Here is a 21,503-nt window from a genome sequence, read left to right on the forward strand (position 1 = left end):
AGCTCAGACAGATCACTCCTACAGAAGTATCCAGGGTAACCATCATAGAGACACCCACATAAAATTTGTTGCAATGACTTGAAATTCAACATCAGTAACGCACTTACATGTTATGTATTCCAAGAGGAATAGGGCATCCATAGGAAATTCTACATCAGTAACGCACTTACATGTTGTTATGTATTCCAAGAGGAATAGGGCATCCATAATCAGAGACTGCACAACTGGCACATTCAGAAATCACCTGTAGGTTCTACACTTTGGTGAATCATAGAATCGTTTAGGTAGGAAAAGATCACGCTTGTGTTGTTTGTCCTCTTCAGCTATATTTATTTGATATTTCTGCAATATCTACAGAAATTCCAATTTGCAGTTGATGTCAATTGCTGCATGTTTGTTACATCAGGCTTTTTGTTATTGTGTTGATTTATATTACTTTAGGCTTTACTCAGAATGAGGGCTGTTCTTTGCTATGTAAAGGTATTATATTGATAAGATGAAGAAAAGGCAAACTGTATGCCTGTACCTGTAGGTAATATAAATGAGTGATCAAAGATATCAAGACAGAGAGAAGAGCTGTGATTTGCCCAAACACAGACACCAGAAGCCTGGAGTACAGCTGAGAATTTAATGTAGATGACCCAAGTCCTGGTCTAGTATCTTGGTGACAAGATCGTCTTTCTGCAAAGTAATTGTTTTTGCTGTTTAACAGGCATTTGAGCATGCCGTTTGTGAAGGAAGATTTTACATGGCTTTTTTATGAAATATCATCATCTTAATTATTTTTCATGTAATGATCTATTATCTTTCTGTTACTTTAGGGAGGAGATCTATTCGATGCCATCACTTCTTCTACAAAATATACAGAGCGAGATGGGAGTGCAATGGTCTACAATCTAGCCAGTGCACTCAAATACCTTCATGGTCTCAACATTGTGCACAGAGACATCAAGCCAGAAAATCTCCTGGTATGTCCCATTTATTTTCTAATATTTTCTCTTACTTTGTTCTCATTAATGCAAATGCTTGTATATAAATATCAAGGAGCTGAGCAGAGAACAGTAGGAATATTAATTTATAATAAGTATGTATGAAGTAAATCTTCTGCCATGAGATGGCAATCACCATAACCCAAGTGAGCTGTGCTCAAACCTGTCCTTAGACCTGTCTTTATTTACATTTTGATTGGCTGCCATTTGGATAAGCAGGAGTACTGTCTCACAAAACAATGAATTTTAAAGCTACATCAATGAATTATTTATTATAGTTTGCAAGTGGGAGAAAAGGTGGGCTGAGTGCCATTTCTTTTAATGATCATATGGTTATCTCAAGCAATTTTTTTTTCTTTCACTGTCATAGTAGGAACATCTTTCTGATGATTTACCAGTATTCTAGCCATGAATTAACTCTGTACATACATTATTTTGTCCTAGGGGACTGACTACTTTTGTTTTCAGCAGAGACATAAAATAACTGTGTTGACAAGAATTACCATGAAGTCTGCTTTGGGAACTGCTTAGACTACAGTTTGCAGAATGGGAACAGTGTGCTACCTTGGTTATACACAGAGGTTACACTTACATATAACATATTGGGTATTAGATATTACATGTCATGCACTGAACAAACAGGGCCATAATCTCCCCCGCTTGAGCCCCTGTCATCAGGAAAGCTTGCAGCTTTCATCAACACTTGGTAAGCATTTCTTAAAGCCTTCTGTGGTGTTTGTCAGTCCTGTTTAATGAGGTTGCATCTAGAGTAGGAGTCATGGCTTATCCTAGAATGGATTTTGACCTATTACAAGGATAGGGCTATAAGCTGAAAATATTTTTCAGTTAATAGTCAATTCTTTCCCAACTAATTCCACTGGCAGTGTTTAGCAATTTAAATAAGCCCTCAAATAAATTAGATTGTTTAGCAAAAGGAAGGGCAGGGGCTCCTCCTGGAAAATGTAGTCACAGCAACATGGCACTTCAGAGAAAGAAAATGGAGGTGGAAGTCTTAGTTATTATCAGTGCATGTTCAAACACAGCCAGGCCAAAGAAATTTTAAGCTCTCATTAGTGATTGAATGAGTTATAAATAGGCACAAATGTCCTTTCTGCCTAGAAAGCCTAAAGAGATTACTCAACAGATGCAAATCTTATTCACTGTGATTGACAGTGGCAGAATGTTAAGATAACATACTGGTATTGAATGTAAATGCAAATAATTCCCATCAATTGCTACCTATAATTGCAAGTAGTTAGTTCTTTTGCACAGGGTCATCCATCTGTCTGAATTACATTCTCTTTGCTAGTCATGCATTTAAAAATACAATCTCTAAGAGCAATAGCAGATATGAAGGTGGTATATCAAGGAGAACAATTGTTTCCATTAACGATACGAATTACACAGGGGAATGAAGGAAAGTATTGACGCCTTAGCAGTATTCAGTTGTTTGAGGAAACCAAATTTAGCCATTCTGGAGATTCTGGTGTTCTGCATTCTAGAAACTAGATTCTGTTGAAATCATGTTAACATAAACATTTTACTCTAAGAACAAAACCAAGATTAATTTATTAGAGAGGTTTCCTTTGCTGTTTGTCTGGTTTGATTTGCTCTTGTTATCACTGTCATATAACACTTTTCTTTCTATTAAAATTTAGCTTCTTTCATCAACAAAATTACTCCGAACAAAATGTGCTAGATTCTTTACGGGGCTTTTGGTAAGGTGCACTTGGGTCTGCACAGAAACCTAAACACTTCTCAGTCAGCTTTCTCATTTCTGTTCTGGACTTGCCTAGACTAGGCTTAGGGAAGACATTTGCCTATGAAATACCCAGTATGCTAACTGACTAGATTTATGCTAAGTTAGTGAAAGATGTTAAACAAATCTGATTGTAGCTGCCAATCCCATTTTAAATTCCACCTCCCAATCAAATGGAATTATATTATTGTCTTTTTCTTTATATTTACAACTTGTCAGCATTCTGGGATTGGGTTTTCTTTCCTCCCTGCCTCTAGTTGCTTGAGGCTACATCATGGTCTGACCTACATAGCTGGCAGACAGCTCCATTGAACACTAGCTCCAGTGGCAATCAATGGTCATACCATTTTTCTCTTCTTTCTCTACAGGGTTGTGGAAATTATGTCTTTTTCCTACATTCTCAGTGTGATGATTATTATTTTCCAAACAAATTAAGGGATTTAAAAACCGTAGATGTTCTCCTTCTCATTCTGTTTTTATTTTGCTGATTCTAGGTATGTGAATATCCAGATGGAACCAAGTCTTTGAAGCTGGGAGACTTTGGACTGGCGACTGTGGTTGAAGGACCTTTATATACTGTCTGTGGTACACCCACATATGTGGCTCCAGAAATCATTGCAGAGACAGGGTGAGGATGATTGACTAAGATGTAGGTCTTGTAATCAGTTATTTTTGGCAGGTAGCTCCTAACTGTTGTAAGAACTAGAATGCTCTAACAGGATGGTCCTCCATCTTTTTGTAACCAAACCACCTATGAGAAAACAGGCACAGTTCAATTCCTGAGAGGCCAGTTGCTTCACTCACCCTGCTCCCAGAATTTACTTTGGCCTCCTACCATCTCCCTAGGACTAGCACTGGTGCAGTGGAGCTTATTGGTTTGTGTTCCCTGCCTCACCTCACCATTCAGAGCCCCTTGTACCAGCTGTGGCAGCTGCCTGGGGAAAAAAAAGACAAGCAAAACATAGTGTTCATGTTAGAAATGGAATAATTTATATTGGAAGAGAGTCCAGAGGTCATCTAGTCTAAACCTGTTCTCAGAGCAGGGCTGATTAGCTCATGTTGATTCAAGTGACCTTGTTTGGGTGACGCATGCTACTTGGTAACCGTTGGTTTAATTAAACAAACCCATTTTTCTGTATTTAACAGGTGGTTGCATAAATACAAAATAATTTTATAAAATGGTAGAATTTCACACGTCATCTTTCCCTTTAGACCTATTAGACCTCCATTCCATCCTAGCTGACTCTTGCCATAGCTGTGACCACTCTGAATTTGGTCTTCCTAATGGAGGGAGGTTTGTTGTATTGTTTCAAGCATTGTTCAGTGCATCTGTCATATTGAGAAATATTTCACAGCTGCAGTGAGCTCAAACATCAAAGGGCACTTCATCTGCATGTGTTAGATTTTGACAAACTGAATCTACCGGATAGAAAAGAATAGGGAAAAAGACCTCTTTTTGACCTCGAGTGTTTTAATTTCTGTGCTTTAAAAGAAAAGCGCAGTTCCTTTTCCCTGTGTTACTCCCTCAAGAGACTGGAGAATTGGTATCTTTCTTGTTGCTTAGCAACACATGATAACCTTAGAGATCATTACTCCAATATGGGGACTAAGCAAGCACATCCTTGTCTTTTATCATTAGCGCTTCTGGATTGGGAAACCTTGATACTGAATTTAATCTGAGTATATTCAGAAGACCCTGGAGAGCCTTGGGGCTTATAAAAAAAACCAACCAACCAACCAAACAAAAAATCAATGAAAAATGAGGTTACCATGGTTTCTAAAGACTGTGAAAGATGCCAGGTAAAATGATGGTTAGGTAAAAAATACATTCCCACATCATCAGCAAGTAACTTAGAACAGATTCTCAATATATATTCTTGTAAATTTAATCAATTGTTTGGTTGGAATGACTTTTTAATCCAGCACAAGTAACACAGCCTTGTTTTCTCAGATACGGCTTAAAGGTGGATATTTGGGCTGCAGGTGTGATCACATACATACTGTTATGTGGATTTCCACCTTTTCGCAGGTGAGTGTCCCTCTATGTCAAAGGGAAAAACAGTAAAGAGCCAGGTTCTTTCTGAGCAAGTCTTACCTATCTCAGTGAAGGAGGCATCCTGGGGAAAAAAAATTTATTAGATTGACACATTTTTCTTTACCTTTTTGTTCTTTTTTTAAAAATTGTTTTCACTTGTCCGTCTTGTTGGGTTTTAGGATCAATTTTAAATTGATTAGATTGACACATTTTCTTTACCTTTTTGTTCTTTTTGTCCGTCTTGTTGGGTTTTAGGATCAATTTTATTTACTTATTTTTCTAAGCGAGCAACTGGTTTACTGCTGTGTGCAGGGGTATAGAGGTGTGAGGGCATAGTTGCTTTTCCTTTTGTCTGTGGTGTGCATCCCAGTTCAATGAACGTGTGTACTTTGCCCTCTAGTGTTTCTGTTTGGACACAGCAGCTTACTGGTTTGTAGTGCTGGGGGTGAAGGCTAATGGTAAACTAAGGTGAGGGGCAGAATTTGCTTATGTTGCATTTTTAACCTTTTTAATCTTTTTTGATGAGTGTCATATGAGCGATGGAGTTTTTTCAAACATGATTCTTGCTACTCTGTGTCACAATATGTAGGAGTTCTACTAAAAAAATCAAATGGCTGTGTTTTGTGCCTAGGCAATTTTGTTTGCCAGGGCATGAGAAAGAATTAGCACATTTTAATAGGAATTCTCCTCTTTCTTAACATATAAGCTTTGTGCACAGTCTGTTTGTCCATTTTTACAGCAAAATACTTAGTTTTTAACTAAAAATGACCAGACTGAATAAGAATATTTTGCAAAGAATAAAATACAAACAATTGTCAATGGAAAAATTATCATTTAGTTTAGGTATTTGGTTTTTGCATGTGGTTAGTTAAGTTTTAAAACTGAAAACATGTTCTGAAAGATATATTATACAAACAAATGGCAATTACTTTGAATAGAGTTTGGGGGTTGGGCCTGGAGGATGTCCATACTATGCTGTTAGAACTGGGTCTTAACCAAGGTTAATAAATATTTATTGCAAAACCAACCCAAGAGGTAAATTGTTCATTACAGAAATAGGTTGGGCCGATGTTCACAGTGCCTAGGGCCAATAAACAGGTTTAAAACCAGAAAACCCTCTGGCATTGATTCCTGAATATTCATGATACCGGTTTTGATAGAAAAGTATTTATCCTTTCAATATCAGTAGCCTGCCAATACTCAGTAAACTAAATTTATCATGTGTCTTCCGTATCTCCTCTCTGGATTTCTGGAAATTCTCCTGTTGTGATAGTTTAACAGAAGAGGCTCATTTCACAACACTTATTCCCCTTGTTGTATGCTTTCTGTAGCAGGTCCTTTAGATAGTCACTAGCAAGTGACTGATTTTTTAATCACCTTTCCTGTGCATGTATATTAGCTATGCAGTCTCTATTCCAGTGGAAGCCCTTTCACCTCAATATATTAGTTTTTTTCTGTTCTCATCACTCCTGGCAGCATAACTATGGCAAACTCCTCAGAAGTGCTGCCACTATATAAGCTTGCAAATTATGCATTTATAGTAGCTGATATAACATCATCATTTCTGTTCCATCCCCAAATCAAGTTAAAAATTCACATAACAAATTGACTTCTTTCTCATGATCTTTCTCATTATGCTGTTCTACAGTGAAAACAACCTTCAGGAAGACCTCTTTGATCAGATACTTGTTGGGAAGCTGGAATTTCCTTCTCCCTACTGGGATAACATCACTGATTCAGCAAAGGTACTGATCTGTTTTCCAACCTGAAATAGTGTTTCTGACAAGGCAGTGAGAAGACTGTGCTCTGTTGGAAAAGGAGAATAGAAGATCGGGACAGACTCTTACCCACTCTTCAAGCTGCGGTGCCTTTTTAGTGAGTTAGTTAGGCAGTTCTTGATGAAAGCTCAGGTTTTGCAGGCCATCATGTTATTGTCTGAGTGAGTAAGTGCAGCAGAACGCCAATTGCATTCAGAGAACATCACTTGCTATTCAGTTTACTTAATGATGGACTATTATAGCAGGTTCAGTGCTTCAGCTGTAAAATAAGTGTCTCTGAATTTTTTCCCTCCTATCACTCTTTTAAAAAAGAAAAATTGTTGCTTTGTGGACTGAATGCAATTGACATAATTTGTTCCTATTTTACTTGAGCCAGTTAGTAGAACTTTTCAAGTTGGGCTTGATTTGCCATTGCTAATAGTTCTTGTGTTATCATTGCCATTTGTGTTTAAAATTATTGTGTCTGTAGGATAAGGGTTCCAACTTTTAAGTCCCACTTCCCAAGCTAATTAACGTGTTCTGAATTACATCTGAGGATTCTAATTAGCAAGTGGAGGTTATTTGTTATTCAGTGAATGGAAGTTGCATTTTTTTCTGCATTTCCCAATGGCTGTTTATCCATTTGCCAACATTTGCCAAGCTCCAGTCATGTCACACTCTTCCAGACATGCATTCTGAATAAACAAGGCTCTCAATCTTGGTACTACAGGTGACCTTTCACGTCAGACTTACTTACACAGACTAAATAACTTCGCTGGTTCACAAACCAGTGAAGTATGTTGTTAGAGAATAGAATCGTAGAATTGTTTAGGTTGGAGAAGAGCTTTAAGATTATAGAGTCCAACCATTAACCTAACACTGCCAAGTAAGTCCACCTCTAAACCATGTACCTAGGTGCCACATCTACAGGTCTTTTAAATACCTCCAGGGATGGGTGTTCAACCACTTCCCTGGGCAGCCTGTTCCAAAGCTTGACAATCCTTTCGGTGAAGAAATTTTTCCTAACATCCAATCTAAACCTCCCTTGGCACAACTTGAGGCCATTTCCTCTTGTCCTAGCGTTTGTCACTTGGGAAAAGAGACCAGCACCCACCTTGCTACACCGTCCTTTCAGGTAGTTGTAGAGAGCGATAAGGTCTCCCCTCAGCCTCCTTTAGTATTTATCTCTTTCTACCCATCTGCTTTTTTTTCTATACCAGGTGATCCTTAGTGGATTAAATGAGTTAAATGTCTTTTATTCTTCTGGAGCAACACAGAAGAGATCATAGTTTTCAAATAATTTCAGCGGTTTCTTGAATTTCAGATGCAGTTTCTTGCCTAACATTTATGCTCTTTATGTACTGTGACTGTGTGCATGTACACTGCCCATACAGGATCTCACCTGGCCCAGGTTTGTTTTCGTTCTGGGCACCTGCATGAATATACAGAGAACAAACTGGAACATTATAGCTGATTTTTTTTATTTATTTCCTTTTCACCTGGTTTCAGAAGACTTGGTGAAACATGAATATGGTATAAAATTTGCTGTCCAGCATACTCGAAACCTAAAGGGCAAATTTTTTATATCGCTAAAATCACACTGGTATCACTGGTTCTGCTATCAGTGTAAGCTGTTTCTCTTTCACCCCAGGTAGCAAGGAAATTACACTGAGAAGAACTTAATGCCACAATATTTTCTGTCATAATGTCCTTCTCCACTCTCCTTAAACTCTTTTTTTTTTTTTTTTTTTTTTTTAAATAAAGGAGTTAATTAGCCTGATGTTACATGTGAATGCTGAAGCCCGATATACAGCAGCACAGATCCTAAGCCATCCCTGGGTGTCAGTGAGTAAATTACCTTTTACTTGTCTCTAATTTGATATTAAAATCTGTAAATCTAACCATTAAAGTGTAGTTGTCATACGCAACAATACACTTCTTCTGTGCCCATTTCTGTTTATTGAACCACTACTCCCATTTCCATATAAAAGAGAACAGCAAGAGTCTGAAGTTAGCTTCACATCTGACAGCTTCTGTGCTCTGAAAGAATAGAGCGAAGGGTATGTATCACTTGCTGACTGCAATTAGAAGGTGCTAGGGGTTGCTGTAACCGTGCTTAAACATAACACAACAGGCAGATGTGTGACTGGGGCATCTTTTTTTGTTATTTCACACTCACCCTAGAAAACAGTCATCTCAAAAATGCGTCTGTGGAAGCACTGTTGTGCACATTGGCACCTCAATTGCTGCAATGCTACTTAAAGTACAACCTGTAATTTTGCTAATAAAGTACAATCTCTAATTTTGCTAATAAAATTAGCACATAAAATATCTAATTTAACATAGGCACTAACCTGATGGCTGCCAGGTCCTTCATCTTTTTGGTCAGCAGCAATGGGGAACACCAAAGCGCATTGCTTATTAAGTTAAAATCAGTTCATTATTAACAAATACTGTGTTTACATGTATATAGTCAATGTTTATTTCCACACACATTTTAAAAGAGGAGCTGAATATGATCTATGGAGTTCCATCAAACAAGAGAAGACAACTATAACAAGTGTGTCTATGCATAACAGCTCTTCTCAAACGTATTTATGGTACTGTATAGCATGACCATACTTATGACATGATGGAGTATTTAAAATGCTGATTTAAAAGAAAGCCAAATGACAAATACGCTTTTTTACATTATTTCAAGCATGTTATTTTTAGCATGCTTGCATCAAACTTGCAGCTTATAATTGTGGGACAAATCAATGGACTGAAAGTATATAGCATCACATGGCATTTTAAGAAATAGAAGTTCATATATAAAACAGTGGTTGCTACGTTCCTTTCCTCTGTAGTTTGTCTTAACCCATATCTCATGTGGCAGAGGTATTCATGCCTGTCTGAACAGTTACTTCACATTAAAAAGCAGGAAGTACCTGAGGATAATAAAAAAAGTCTTTTACTCAGTTACATTAAAACATACACTCCCCCCCCCCTCCTAATTTGAATATTGTGTTTATTCTTACACAGGATGATGCTTCCCAGGAGAATAATATGCAAGCTGAAGTAACAGGTAAACTGAAGCAGCACTTTAATAACACCCTACCCAAGCAAAATAACACATCTGCTGGGGTTTCTGTCATCATGGTAAGAGAAATGAACGTTTTCATACATTGATACGATACTTTGCATATTTTCCTAACAGTGCTCTATGAGCATGCGTGGTGCAAGAATAGCAAAAGCAAAGCTAGAATAGTCTCTAATTCTAGTCTTTATTTGTGTATAGTGCGGATTGTCTCATCATCGCTTGAGAGCAACCGAGTCTATGGCAGTGTGCTAGCTAAGCTATAAAAACAAACTTTCAAACAGAAACATGTAAACACTAAGTAGTTGTATGTTGAAATGAAGCTTATTAATGATTTGAAATCTTTAATTATAAAAACTGTAATTTTTTTATCATACTGAACACCTAGTCAGTTATGTAGGCTCTTCCCCTCTGCCCGACCAGGTATGGCTTCATCTTGAGCACACTGTTGTTCAACATCACACTTGCTGGGAAACCAGACTCCATTTCAGAAACTTTCTTTGTAGTACTGAATGTTTACCACATTAATTTTGTCCCAATCTAACGCCTGCTATGTTTTTTTCAGTTCCCTAATGGGGAACTTTCTTCAAAGCATACAAAGCAACACTTATGACCTATAGCTGCACTTACATAAACAGTAATTCCAGAAGGCAGATGTGTGAATCGCAGTAGAAGAAACGGAGTTCACTGTTATCAGTACTCAGAACTGTACTTGTGACTGGCCAGTCACTTTTGCAGACAATATGCAGCTGCTACAGAGATTGAACGGCCATTCTGTTCTTCCTGTGGTCTGTTCTTGTCCAACGCAAGGATGGTCACTGCACACAAAGAGTATCTTTGGTTAATAAAAGAAAAATAAAACCATCTGTGGTAGTAACATAACAGCGATTTCCACCCCTCCCCATTAGTATTAATTACTCTCAAAGTCCAGCCCGCTTATGTTAACAAAGAATTGTTTTAATCATCTGAAAGTAGGTAAATTTAAATAATGTTTCTGCATACATATATGCTTTTGCAAATACATTTATGTTAATTAAATAGGCCAAAGATTTAAATGTAGGAAAAGCGGTAACATAAGAATAAAAATGAGAGAAGTCAGAAAATGGATTTCAGGTTGATGCTGTTGTCTACATTTCATTTGACAGTTTGACTTGACAGTTTGAGAGGGACTTCAGAGCTTCATTCTTTATACTGTTGAGACTATGGATAAGCCTGAAGCAGAAAAATGGTATAAAATGCGCTATATGTAATAAGAGCAATTTTAATTCTAACTCTCAGCCCCTCTCCAACTTGCATGCCACTTAAGCCTGTCTCAGATCTCTGACACAGCGTAGCTTCTGGCTTCTTATTGGTGTGGGTTTTTTCTGATTCTGTTAGCTACTGACATTCCTTCAGCCAGGAAAGTACGCCTCATTAGAACTTTTCATTTTCCCTTTTCCTGCCTTATTTCCTTCTAACAGGTATGGAAGGATGTAAATGCACAATTATTTGTTTCTGAATGCAGCTCCCAGTTACTGCTGAAGGGAAAAGTAACTTCTTGTTCAAAACACTGTAATCGAATGAGGGTTAAGCCCCCAATTTGTTATTCTTGCCCTGGTTTATCTAGAGCATTGAAATTTAGTTATCTTCATGTTAAGAAGTTCTTCATTTGTGCTAGCACTCATTGCTTAAAAACATTCAGATTCAGACAAGCACAGTGTTGTAATTCTCATGTATTGCAGTGCATTGCTATATCAGTCCACCTGCATATTTAATGGAATCCCTTTTAGCATCACTTCATTCAAATACTGTCATCTGGCCAATGCAGATAATACCATCATGTGGCAGATAAGTAAAACTGCACATACCTACTTCAGTGTTCTTGCACAGGAGACTCTTTCTGCCCCTAAAAGCATGTCGCTGTTAATTCATTACTGATTTTTTTTTTTGTCAATTTCAAAATGTTCTGTAAATGTAAATTTGTTGCAATTGTGTTAGTTCTGCTTAAAATAAGTCTAGTTTCTGTCCCTTGCTTCCTTCCTTTTTCCTCCTTTCCCAATGCCTGCATTGCTTTCCTCTGAGTAGGTCCAAGGCAATGGTACGTACTAACTGCAATGCTTTGTTCTGCTGCACAAAAAATACATGTTCTCCATTTGTAACAAGAAGAAAGGAGAAATAACTCAGCCAGTCTGAAGTGGAAAGAGCTTTACAGCCACACAAAAACAGTAAAGGAAAATCTTTTAAACACTTACAAAAATGTTTTCTGTATTAAGTTATGAACATTGGAAATATTCTTAGCAAACACTGATCTAACTAGCTATTTTTTACTTCCTCAGACATATCTTGGTCTGTTCCCCTGGGAGTAATTTTGTGCATGTGTATATCTTGCAATATCCAAAAGCAATTAGAAAAAGATGGGAATCCTATGAAGAAAGAACCAAAAAAAACCCAAACCCACCGAAATAAGCATTGTTTCAATTTAAAATAAAAATCTTAATTGTCACTTCAGCCTTTATGATATCACAGAGCTAGTCAGAAGGTAATCAGTTCCTAGAATAAGAAAAAACATTTTACTTCGTGACAGTAAAATTAAGCCTCCTCTTCAATCTTCAAAAAATAATAATCCTAAACCGCATTACATAGGTAAGTATTGTAGTGCAAGGTATGATAACCATCAGAGGCTGCTGTGAGGCCAGCACAGGAGAAAAATAGCCATCAGCATGCACTGAAAGCATTTCCTTTCCCTTTTAAATAACTTATCCTGCCACTGAAATAGCACAAACCTGTTTATTCACAACTCTCTTTCCAGCAAGCAAAATAGGAAAAGCCATCCTAGCATAGCAGCTACTTTGATAATGATAAAAAAAACTACTGCATGTCATAGCTAATGTCAAAGGCCTCAATACAGCTCAGCCAGTCATTTCCTTTCATGCTCCGTTTGCAAAGTCAGTTGTTAGCAGCAGAGGATTCAATTGTGTCCTACTGGATTTTCTCCTTGTACCTGTACGCTTTTAGACTGACCTTGTAACTCTATTAAAAAAAAAAACCAAACAAACCCCCCCTAAACCAAACCAATCTACATTCAAAATACTTAACCTTTCCTTTTGGGAACTTTTATACTCAGTAATGTGGTCTGAAAAAGCCTGTGAGGAAGGCCTTGGGGCGTGAAGGAGGCGTATCATGAGGCTGCTCGCTACCTCCCCTACCCCAGCACACAGCCCCGTCATTACACAAAATAGAAGACTTTCAGCAGCAGAGTCTGGAGTCAGACTGACTCCAGAACAACCCACCCTCCGTATACCTGCAAATTCTGTAAGTCTTTCTTCTATTTGAGAAATCAGAGATACTAGTCCAGCTCTCTTTGCCAAGCCTGATAAAAAAAGAAATTTGTATTTGGATACCCCATAATGAAATAAGTTGTTTTCACTGCTAAGCTGTATGATCAGTTTGGAAAAAAAGAAGATAAGTAAGTACCTTATTTCTGCTGTCCTTAATGACTTTGATGCAATAAACCACATCTGAAAAAAAATACATGCTAAATTTAACTTGTATCAGAAAATTATTTCAGTATCTAAAACTACATATTTCAGTGAATAATATATTAGACAAACTTGACTAAGAATACATAGAAATTTTCACGTTAGTAAAGCAAGTCCTCCTGAGCAATCAACCAGAAAAAAAAAATTGCTAAAGAAAAGGCAGAGCACCTGACCTTACTTTACAGCAAGAACGTCCCAACTCAAAATATGAAATTGCACATAACAGTGTCATATAATGCTTACACATGTGTATGCAGGGGGTGACACAAAGGTGAAACACGTATTTGTGCTCTGCTCCTCAGTTCAAGTGCCACACCTTTGTGGATTACTGTAGAAAGCCCAAGCTGTACCTAACCAGAGTAAGTGTAACTTGCACCGTTCTACATAACTGAATAAGTTACAAAAAACTTAACTAATCTGTATTAACTTAAATCTGTATTAACTTAAATCTGTATTAACTTAAATCTGTATCACCAATGGTACTTGAAGAGCTTCTACAAAGTAAATGGATTTATAATCATCAGTATCAGCCTTCAAACTGTGAAACAAGACCAATTACACTGTCCCTCTGAGTCTTAGAAAGCAATTTTGACGTATATGTCTGACACAGGAGCTACTAGATTTCCCTCTGGGTCACCTCAGCATTCCACTGGTAATTAAACCTTACACTGTGGTTTAATATAACTTGCAGTATCCTTCAGAGGGTATGAAAGTTGTCGGCTTCAGCAGACATACCACATACTCCAGATAATCCACTTACTGCACTATGGAGTTCCCAGTTTTCATTTTAACCTGCTACTTTCTTCTCCACTAAACTGATTTTTAAGTATAGTATTCAGAAATGATACATCTTTGCCACTGTGTCAGCTTCATGAGACGTCATTTGCCTACTCTCTACAATAAGCAGAAAAGTAGACCCTTTTCTTTAAGGTAGAAAAAATCATTAGGTTTTTTCATCTGTCTTTTTCACAGATGATACACTTCTTAACCACCCATCATTTTTTTCCACATCAGACTTGCAAGACAAAATTTTAAACTCACACCATCATGACAGCCGTGTCTGGAAGATACGTTTGCCTTATGTTTTCTAAAGTCAGTACCGCAAAACACTACAATTAATTATGTATATAAGATTTCTAACATGTTACTTCTCCTTTTTTTTTCTGGCTCTAATGCATGCACTTAACGTCTTGTAGCTTGTTTTAACCCTTAAGTTAAGACAGGGTTTTGATTTAACTGCTCTTTTCATGTTTTGCCTTGGGTTTTTTTTTTTTCGTTTGTTTTTAGAACACAGCTCTAGATAAAGAGAGTCAGATTTTCTGCAGCAAGCGTTGTCAGGACTCTGGTAGAGCTGGAATGGAGAAAATTTCCACAATTGCTGCTGCAGCTGATGATCCTCGCGTGGCTGGGTCCAAGCCCCTCTTCCCTGCTGCTTGTGAGCCACTCGGATCCCCCACGCTCCCTGCCTCAGCGGCTCCCGACCCTTTTCTTTAAGGTAGAAAAAATCATTAGGTTTTTTCATCTGTCTTTTTCACAGATGATACACTTCTTAACCACCCATCATTTTTTTCCACATCAGACTTGCAAGACAAAATTTTAAACTCACACCATCATGACAGCCGTGTCTGGAAGATACGTTTGCCTTATGTTTTCTAAAGTCAGTACCGCAAAACACTACAATTAATTATGTATATAAGATTTCTAACATGTTACTTCTCCTTTTTTTTTCTGGCTCTAATGCATGCACTTAACGTCTTGTAGCTTGTTTTAACCCTTAAGTTAAGACAGGGTTTTGATTTAACTGCTCTTTTCATGTTTTGCCTTGGGTTTTTTTTTTTTTCGTTTGTTTTTAGAACACAGCTCTAGATAAAGAGAGTCAGATTTTCTGCAGCAAGCGTTGTCAGGACTCTGGTAGAGCTGGAATGGAGAAAATTTCCACAATTGCTGCTGCAGCTGATGATCCTCGCGTGGCTGGGTCCAAGCCCCTCTTCCCTGCTGCTTGTGAGCCACTCGGATCCCCCACGCTCCCTGCCTCAGCGGCTCCCGAGTTTGCTGGGGATCAGCCTGGCACGTAGGACTGGTGAAACCAAATCCGACTGAAGCGCCCTGCACTCGCGCCACGATTTCTCTTCATTTCACATGACAGCTTGTTTTCAGTTTGCGTGCACCCTCTCGTGGCGAGCCCAAGGCAGGCTCTGTCACGGGAGGCTGATCTCCTAATAGCGGGTGAGTGAACGTGCTTTTTGAGTGCTCTTTGCCCTTCTCTTGAGAACAGCAGTAAGGGAAAGAAGATTCTGGCAATGTTAGATGATTTTTATCTGTGTTAGTTTAAGTAACTGCATTTCACACAGCCTTGGGCTCTAAATAGACTAACTTATTGTGTAGCTAACCATATTTTTGTATGAGCAGTGAGACGATGAACAGTGACCTGGCCTCACCTCTCCAAGCAGGCCCCGTTCTGTTCGTCTGATAAGGATTCTCAGAAAGCGGGAGAGGAAGACAAGGGAAGAAAACTTATATTCACCTTCTATTCGAATGCCTCTGTTTTTAGCCAAGTTTCTACTAAACTTGAAGAGGCAAATTTTCACAAAAAAATTTTTAGTGGACTAACTGTAAAATATCATGAGACAAACATTGGAGATAGAGGGAAGGATGGTTGGTTTTGCATCAAGTTTGTTAATGGACTTGCAGGCTGCAGGGTAGTGTTTAGGTAATATGAATTTAAATAAAGTGACTTGAGATGTAAACATGAGCACTGGACATTTATTTGTAACAAAGACTGGAGTCAAGGAAGCCTTTTTGTTCTAGCCATTTTCTATCCTTACCACAAGTGTCCCATCCACACCTTTCTCCAGGGTCAGACTACCTAGATAAAATAAAATTATTTTGGACCTGTGAACAGAAGGTCTGCTGCATGTTATCTAAGATGGGATGAATGGAGCAGTTCCTAGTTCTAGAGCAAGATGATTGAGAAGCTACTACAAAAATAGCTGCTATCAATAGCTATCAGAGGTTTGTCAGTGCTATCCCCCATTCACCTGGTGCAGGCACTGGAAACAAGGGTTGGGGAGCAGCTGTCCTTAATCTGCAGTCACAGATAGATGAGGTTTTACCTTTACCATAATGCTTAGTTCAATACAGTATGTATTCAGCTTATTCTTTTCTTTTGCTCGTTCTTACGAATTGGTCATGGTTCATTTTCTTAGCTATACTTTCTACTAGAATTGTAAAAGAAAGACCTGCAATAAACTTTCTTCATTTAAAAAAAAAAAAAAAAAAAAGTCATTCATTTATTTGAGAACTCAGTTATTCTGTCTGTCTGTGAAAATGTCGTCTTATTCTCTCTGTTGAATAGTTAGGTACCAACCAAAAGATTTCACAAAATTAATCTGAGCGATTCCCATAACCTTTTAAAGTTCAGTGACTCCTATGGAAGACATTGATAATACATGACGGAACATGAGTGTTTTGTCTTTTGAAGAGGCAATTAAAGATCAAAAAGTGCCAATTGATAACTTAAGGTCATGGTACAGCTGAAAGAAAGAACTACAGCAAAAAAGGGTAGTAAAGGTATGAAAACGCGTTATGTGTCTTAAACTGTGATTAAAAGGTTGGGCTACAACGAGTCATTGTGAATTGACATTGTTCCGGGTTCACTGGAATAAGTTCAAGATATTTGGAGAGTATGGGAATGGCCTTTGTATAAAATGATGTACATTTATATTTTGGTACAGTGCAAAAATACGAAGATACCACCCAGAACAGAAACTAGAGGGAGTCCATTAGCTAGCTCTGTGTGTGCAGTTGGGCAATTCTGTAACAAGTCTTAGACTAAGCTAAAGAAAGGATGCATAATTTCAGATGGAGCGAGCTAACAGCCACCTACAGCAAGGAGAGGGAGCCCCCCGACAGAGAAGACAGGGACATGCTACTGAATTGGGAGATGAGTAATGAGGAGACAGCAACAAAGGAAAGAATGCTGGGTTGAGTTCTGGTTTTTTCTGAGAGGATGGATATTCAGCTGTGCAAGGCCTAGGTATTTATTTTATGAAGTAAAAACTGTCATGGATTTGCAGACATATCTAACAAGTTGTGTTCTACAAAACCTCATGCATATAGAAAAGAAAGGAGGATGACTTGCCTGGTCAGCAGCTGCCAGTTCTAAACTATTACGTTGTCTCGTGGAAGAAGAGAGTAAAAGACAGACATACGCTGAATTCATGTCCTTAACTTCATGACTGGAAACATCTAAACATTCTTAGACAAGTATTTTGATTCACAGAGCAGAGGCAGTTGATTGACAGACTATGTCAAAACCTATTTAAAAATAGTGACGACAGCTGGAAAAGATGATCATGTTACCAACATAATCAGATAAAAACGCAGGATAGCTGGGCAAGTTCTTAACTCCATGTATGACCTTAGGAAAGCTGTATCACTACTCCATGCCTTAATTTAGTTCCAAGGATGTTAAATCTATGGTATCACAGTTTAACATAAAAATAAAGACATGTCAGTTAACACTAAAACACTTAATGAAGGCTCCTAAGTCTTTGGTTTGTTACCTGCTGCATTTCCTCCATTTAATTCTTCTTTCTTTGTAGAACCATCAGTTGCTGGAAGAAGGCAAAAATAGACAAGAAATTATAAACCAGAACTATGCCATCTGCTATAAAGGGAAAGAAATTACTATAGAAACTGTAAACTCAAGTTCACATTTGTCCGAGAGGACTGTCACCTTTTTTGTTTCATAAAAATAGCTGAAATTCATGTGCCGTTTTGATGGATATTGATTAAATGCCAGTTTTGTCAAACACTCAACAGTGACAGCACAACTGCTACCATGTCTACATACTTTAAAATGAATTATTAAAAAAAAAGTCTTTTAAAAAATCCCCAGCCTTTCTATCTCCTTTGAACCTGTGCAGTTGTTCATAGATCCCAACAGAGCCAATTCCTGCAGTTCTTGATTTGAAAACCCAGAACTGAATCTTCCCCTGCTGTAAATCACCGTAACTCTAAGCCTACTGAGATTCCCATCAAAATTTATCCTTACAGACAATTACCCCCATTCCTGAACTTATTAATTACAATAATTGTCAAAATACATTAAGGTAGATGGTGTTTTATGATGATGCTACTTTCACCAAGTTCATGCTTGCAGCTAGTTGTTAGGAATATTTATGAAGATCAGTAAATCTTACTGTGGACTACTTTAGTAAGCAAAGAGCTCTTGTTTTTAGATACAGACATAGTTACCCCCACCTAAACTGAATTCTTGAGAAACTGAAACTAGGAGGAAATAATGACTAAAACTAACAGATTGCAGGGTAATTCTTCCTAAATTAAATAATTTTTTTTTAAATTAATCTTATATATATGTGTAAGATACCAGAAACTATTTTTTAACCTACTATTTACTTCAAATTTTCCCTTTCTTTCCTCCTGCATTTTTTTTTTCTTTTAAATAAAACAAACCATACCAAAACACAGACTTTTCTACTATAGCAGTGCACCCAGCGCACTGGACTTAGGAACTAAAAGCGTGAGGCTTTTTGTTTGTGCTGGGAAAGTTCAACCTTTTAATTTGAGGAAGCGGGTCTTCTAAAACCTCATTAACTGCTCCCAAAAATAGAGTTGCTATGATTTGGGTATGTGGTGAGAAGACTACGGCAACAACTTCTGCAAGCAACCTCCAATGCCATTTTTCTTGCTTTATGCTTAGCGATCATGCAAGTGTATGTGAGAGAGGTTGCCAAAACACACGGTGCAAGTGATCAGGCATCCTTCAACGGGTGCCCAACACATCGTGTTACCTCTTGGAGGGCCCTGATGATGCAGGAGACACTCCAGCACCCTGGCGTACATCGAGGGCATCAGAAGCAAGCTCCTGTATATCGTTTCCAACAGGGATCACAGCTTTGGCCTTTCTGAGAAGACTCATTTTCCTAACCTACCTGAAATAAAAAAAATGTTTGCTAGGAAGCAGTAACTTGTTACACCACTGCCTGTACGCTCACCAAAAAGGGGGTCAAATTCCTATTCACAGAAATGATTTTGAGCATCTCAGGCTAAACTGATACATTTATGCAGGAAGCAGGGAATTTGTATTTTAAAAGTCTCATTTAATCCTAGTTTTCATTTCTTTCTCCCCCCCCATCTAATTATTACAGATTGATAAGTAAATTTAAGTATTTATTAATTTTATATAAATATACATATTTATCAATTATCTTTGGTTTTAACAGTTTTTAAATGGGAAATATGTTGTACTTATGCATCATTTCTTTCAAGCTACAGTCAAACAGCAATTGGGAAGTAATAAAAATGCACAGAACTAGTAGCCTATCCAAATGCTGGTTAAGTAAAACTATTTTTTTTTAAGATTAAAAAAAGTCAAGCAAATCAAACACTCCTACTGCAATAACTTTCAATGTCTAATGCATACAAATAGGTATCTAGGTGAGCTTTTCTGTCAGGGAAGCCTTTCTAGGGTTTTGTTTTGAAAGCTGAAATAGCACTGTCAAAAAAAAATACCAGAGCAGGGAGGAAAGAAGCAAGGTGCCATGCAACCACCCACCAAGAAGTTTTTTCCCTCAGCTGTTGCTTTTGTTCTTGATTTGGTTTCAAACAGCACTTGAATTTTAAGTAAGTGCCTTTGTCATATTTGGAAACAGAAAGCCCAGAGTGAGAATCACATAAGATGCAGGTTTCAGCGAAGCACAGCTTCACTGAGAAGTACCAGCAACTGTTCCCTTCTCCCCACAATAATATTTGCCAACCAGTAAGAAATGCTGAAGTTTAGAGTGTTTAAATGCTGAATGCTTAAACACTTTGCCTTAAAAGGACGCGAGCTCTGTTGTTTGGAATGGTCAGGTTCTGGTTTTGCAGCTACCAGGGCTTGCTTGAAAAAGGATCCCTCGCTCACAGTATAAACCAGACACAAAGAAAAATGTGCGAGCACTCTGCAAAGTCATCTGTCTGTTACTGGCTGTATCCATACTCACACCAAATTCTAACCCCGCAGCTACTCAGGTGCGCTACAGCCCGCCGCAGCTCAGAGCTCACAACGCACCGTGAACAAAGCGACAGTGGGAAGAAAAACAGTAGAACAACTTGAAGAAAATAGCAAATGGACAAAGTTTGAGATATGAACATTCAGTAAACAGCAAGTGCCACAGTTTGAAAACCTCCTTTTGTCTATTCCTATGCAATACAGCATAATTTCCAGCGCACACATCTGTCTGTCCTTAATGAGTTGGCTTATACAATGATCCTGCACTTGGGTCACAACAATCCCATGCCACGCTACAGGCTTGGGAAGAGTGGCTGGAAAGCTGCCTGGCAGAAAAAGACCTGGGGGTACTGGTTGACAGCCGGCTGAATGAGCCAGCAGTGTGCCCAGGTGGCCAAGAAGGCCAATGGCATCCTGGCTTGTATCAGGAATAGCGTGGCCAGCAGGAGGAGGGAAGTGATCGTGCCCCTGTACTCTGCACTGGTGAGGCTGCACCTCAAATGCTGTGTTCAGTTTTGGGCCCCTCGGTACAAGAAAGACATTGAGGTGCTGGAGCATGTCCAGAGGAGAGCAACAAAGCTGGTGAGGGGTCTGGAGCACAAGGCTGATGAGGAGCGGTTGAGGGAACTGGGGTTGTTTATTCTGGAGGAGGCTGAGGGGAGACCTGATCACCCTCTATACACCTGCCTGACAGGAGGGTGTAGTGAGGTGGGGGTCGACCTCTTCTCCCTCGTAACGGGCGATAGGATGAGGGGAAATGGTCTGAAGTTGCGCCAGGGCAGGTTTAGGTTGGACATTAGGAAAAATGTCTTCACAGAAAGGGTTGTCAGGAACTGGAATGGGCTGCCCAGGGAGATGGTCAAGTCCCCATCCCTGGAGGCATTTAAAAGAAGGATAGATGAGGTGCTTAGGGACATGGTTTAGTGGTGGGATGGCAGGGTTAGGTTAACAGTTGGACTCTATGATCTTAAAGGTCTTTTCCAACCAACCTAAATGACTCTATGATTCTCAACTCTCCCTTTCCTAGTAAATAACACTCTCCATCAGCAGAACACCCACAGATAGCTCTCTCTATTATCTTCGTATCAGATTAGCTCTTTCGGACACTATTCTGCTAAGTGCTAAACCAGCAGAGTGGGAATCTTTAGCAGAAACAAAGTGCTGCAGATAGGTGGAGGACTACCAAGAGTATGTCAGGACCAGACACAGTAATACATACACAGACTTTGCACCAGGCACGATTTCCAGGTGTAGAGGCTTTTTGATAACACACAGCACAACACAGCCAAGAACTGAAGAAATATTCTCAAAAGTATTACAGCATCCATTTAACTTTGCTTGCAGTAACACC

At 38.6% G+C, this 21,503-nt stretch overlaps 1 protein-coding gene across 1 annotated transcript in view; it reads left to right on the forward strand.

The window, feature by feature from the left end:
• The window catches only part of DCLK2 (doublecortin like kinase 2), a gene marked incomplete at its 5' end in the record, with an annotated part of 92,923 nt that extends 77,711 nt beyond the window's left edge, over window positions 1–15,212 (forward strand). Inside the window, 7 exons of the mRNA XM_009643663.2 lie at window positions 822–968; window positions 3,243–3,376; window positions 4,700–4,777; window positions 6,432–6,528; window positions 8,305–8,385; window positions 9,565–9,681; window positions 14,991–15,212. Coding sequence (XP_009641958.1) covers window positions 822–968; window positions 3,243–3,376; window positions 4,700–4,777; window positions 6,432–6,528; window positions 8,305–8,385; window positions 9,565–9,681; window positions 14,991–15,212 — 876 coding nt within the window. The remainder of the gene's footprint in view (window positions 1–821; window positions 969–3,242; window positions 3,377–4,699; window positions 4,778–6,431; window positions 6,529–8,304; window positions 8,386–9,564; window positions 9,682–14,990) is intronic.
• Between the last annotated feature and the right edge of the window lie 6,291 nt (window positions 15,213–21,503).

The sequence above is a fragment of the Egretta garzetta genome, unplaced genomic scaffold (assembly GCF_000687185.1).
Source record: "Egretta garzetta isolate BGI_Z169 unplaced genomic scaffold, ASM68718v1 scaffold258, whole genome shotgun sequence".
Classification (NCBI taxonomy): Eukaryota; Metazoa; Chordata; class Aves; order Pelecaniformes; family Ardeidae; genus Egretta; species Egretta garzetta.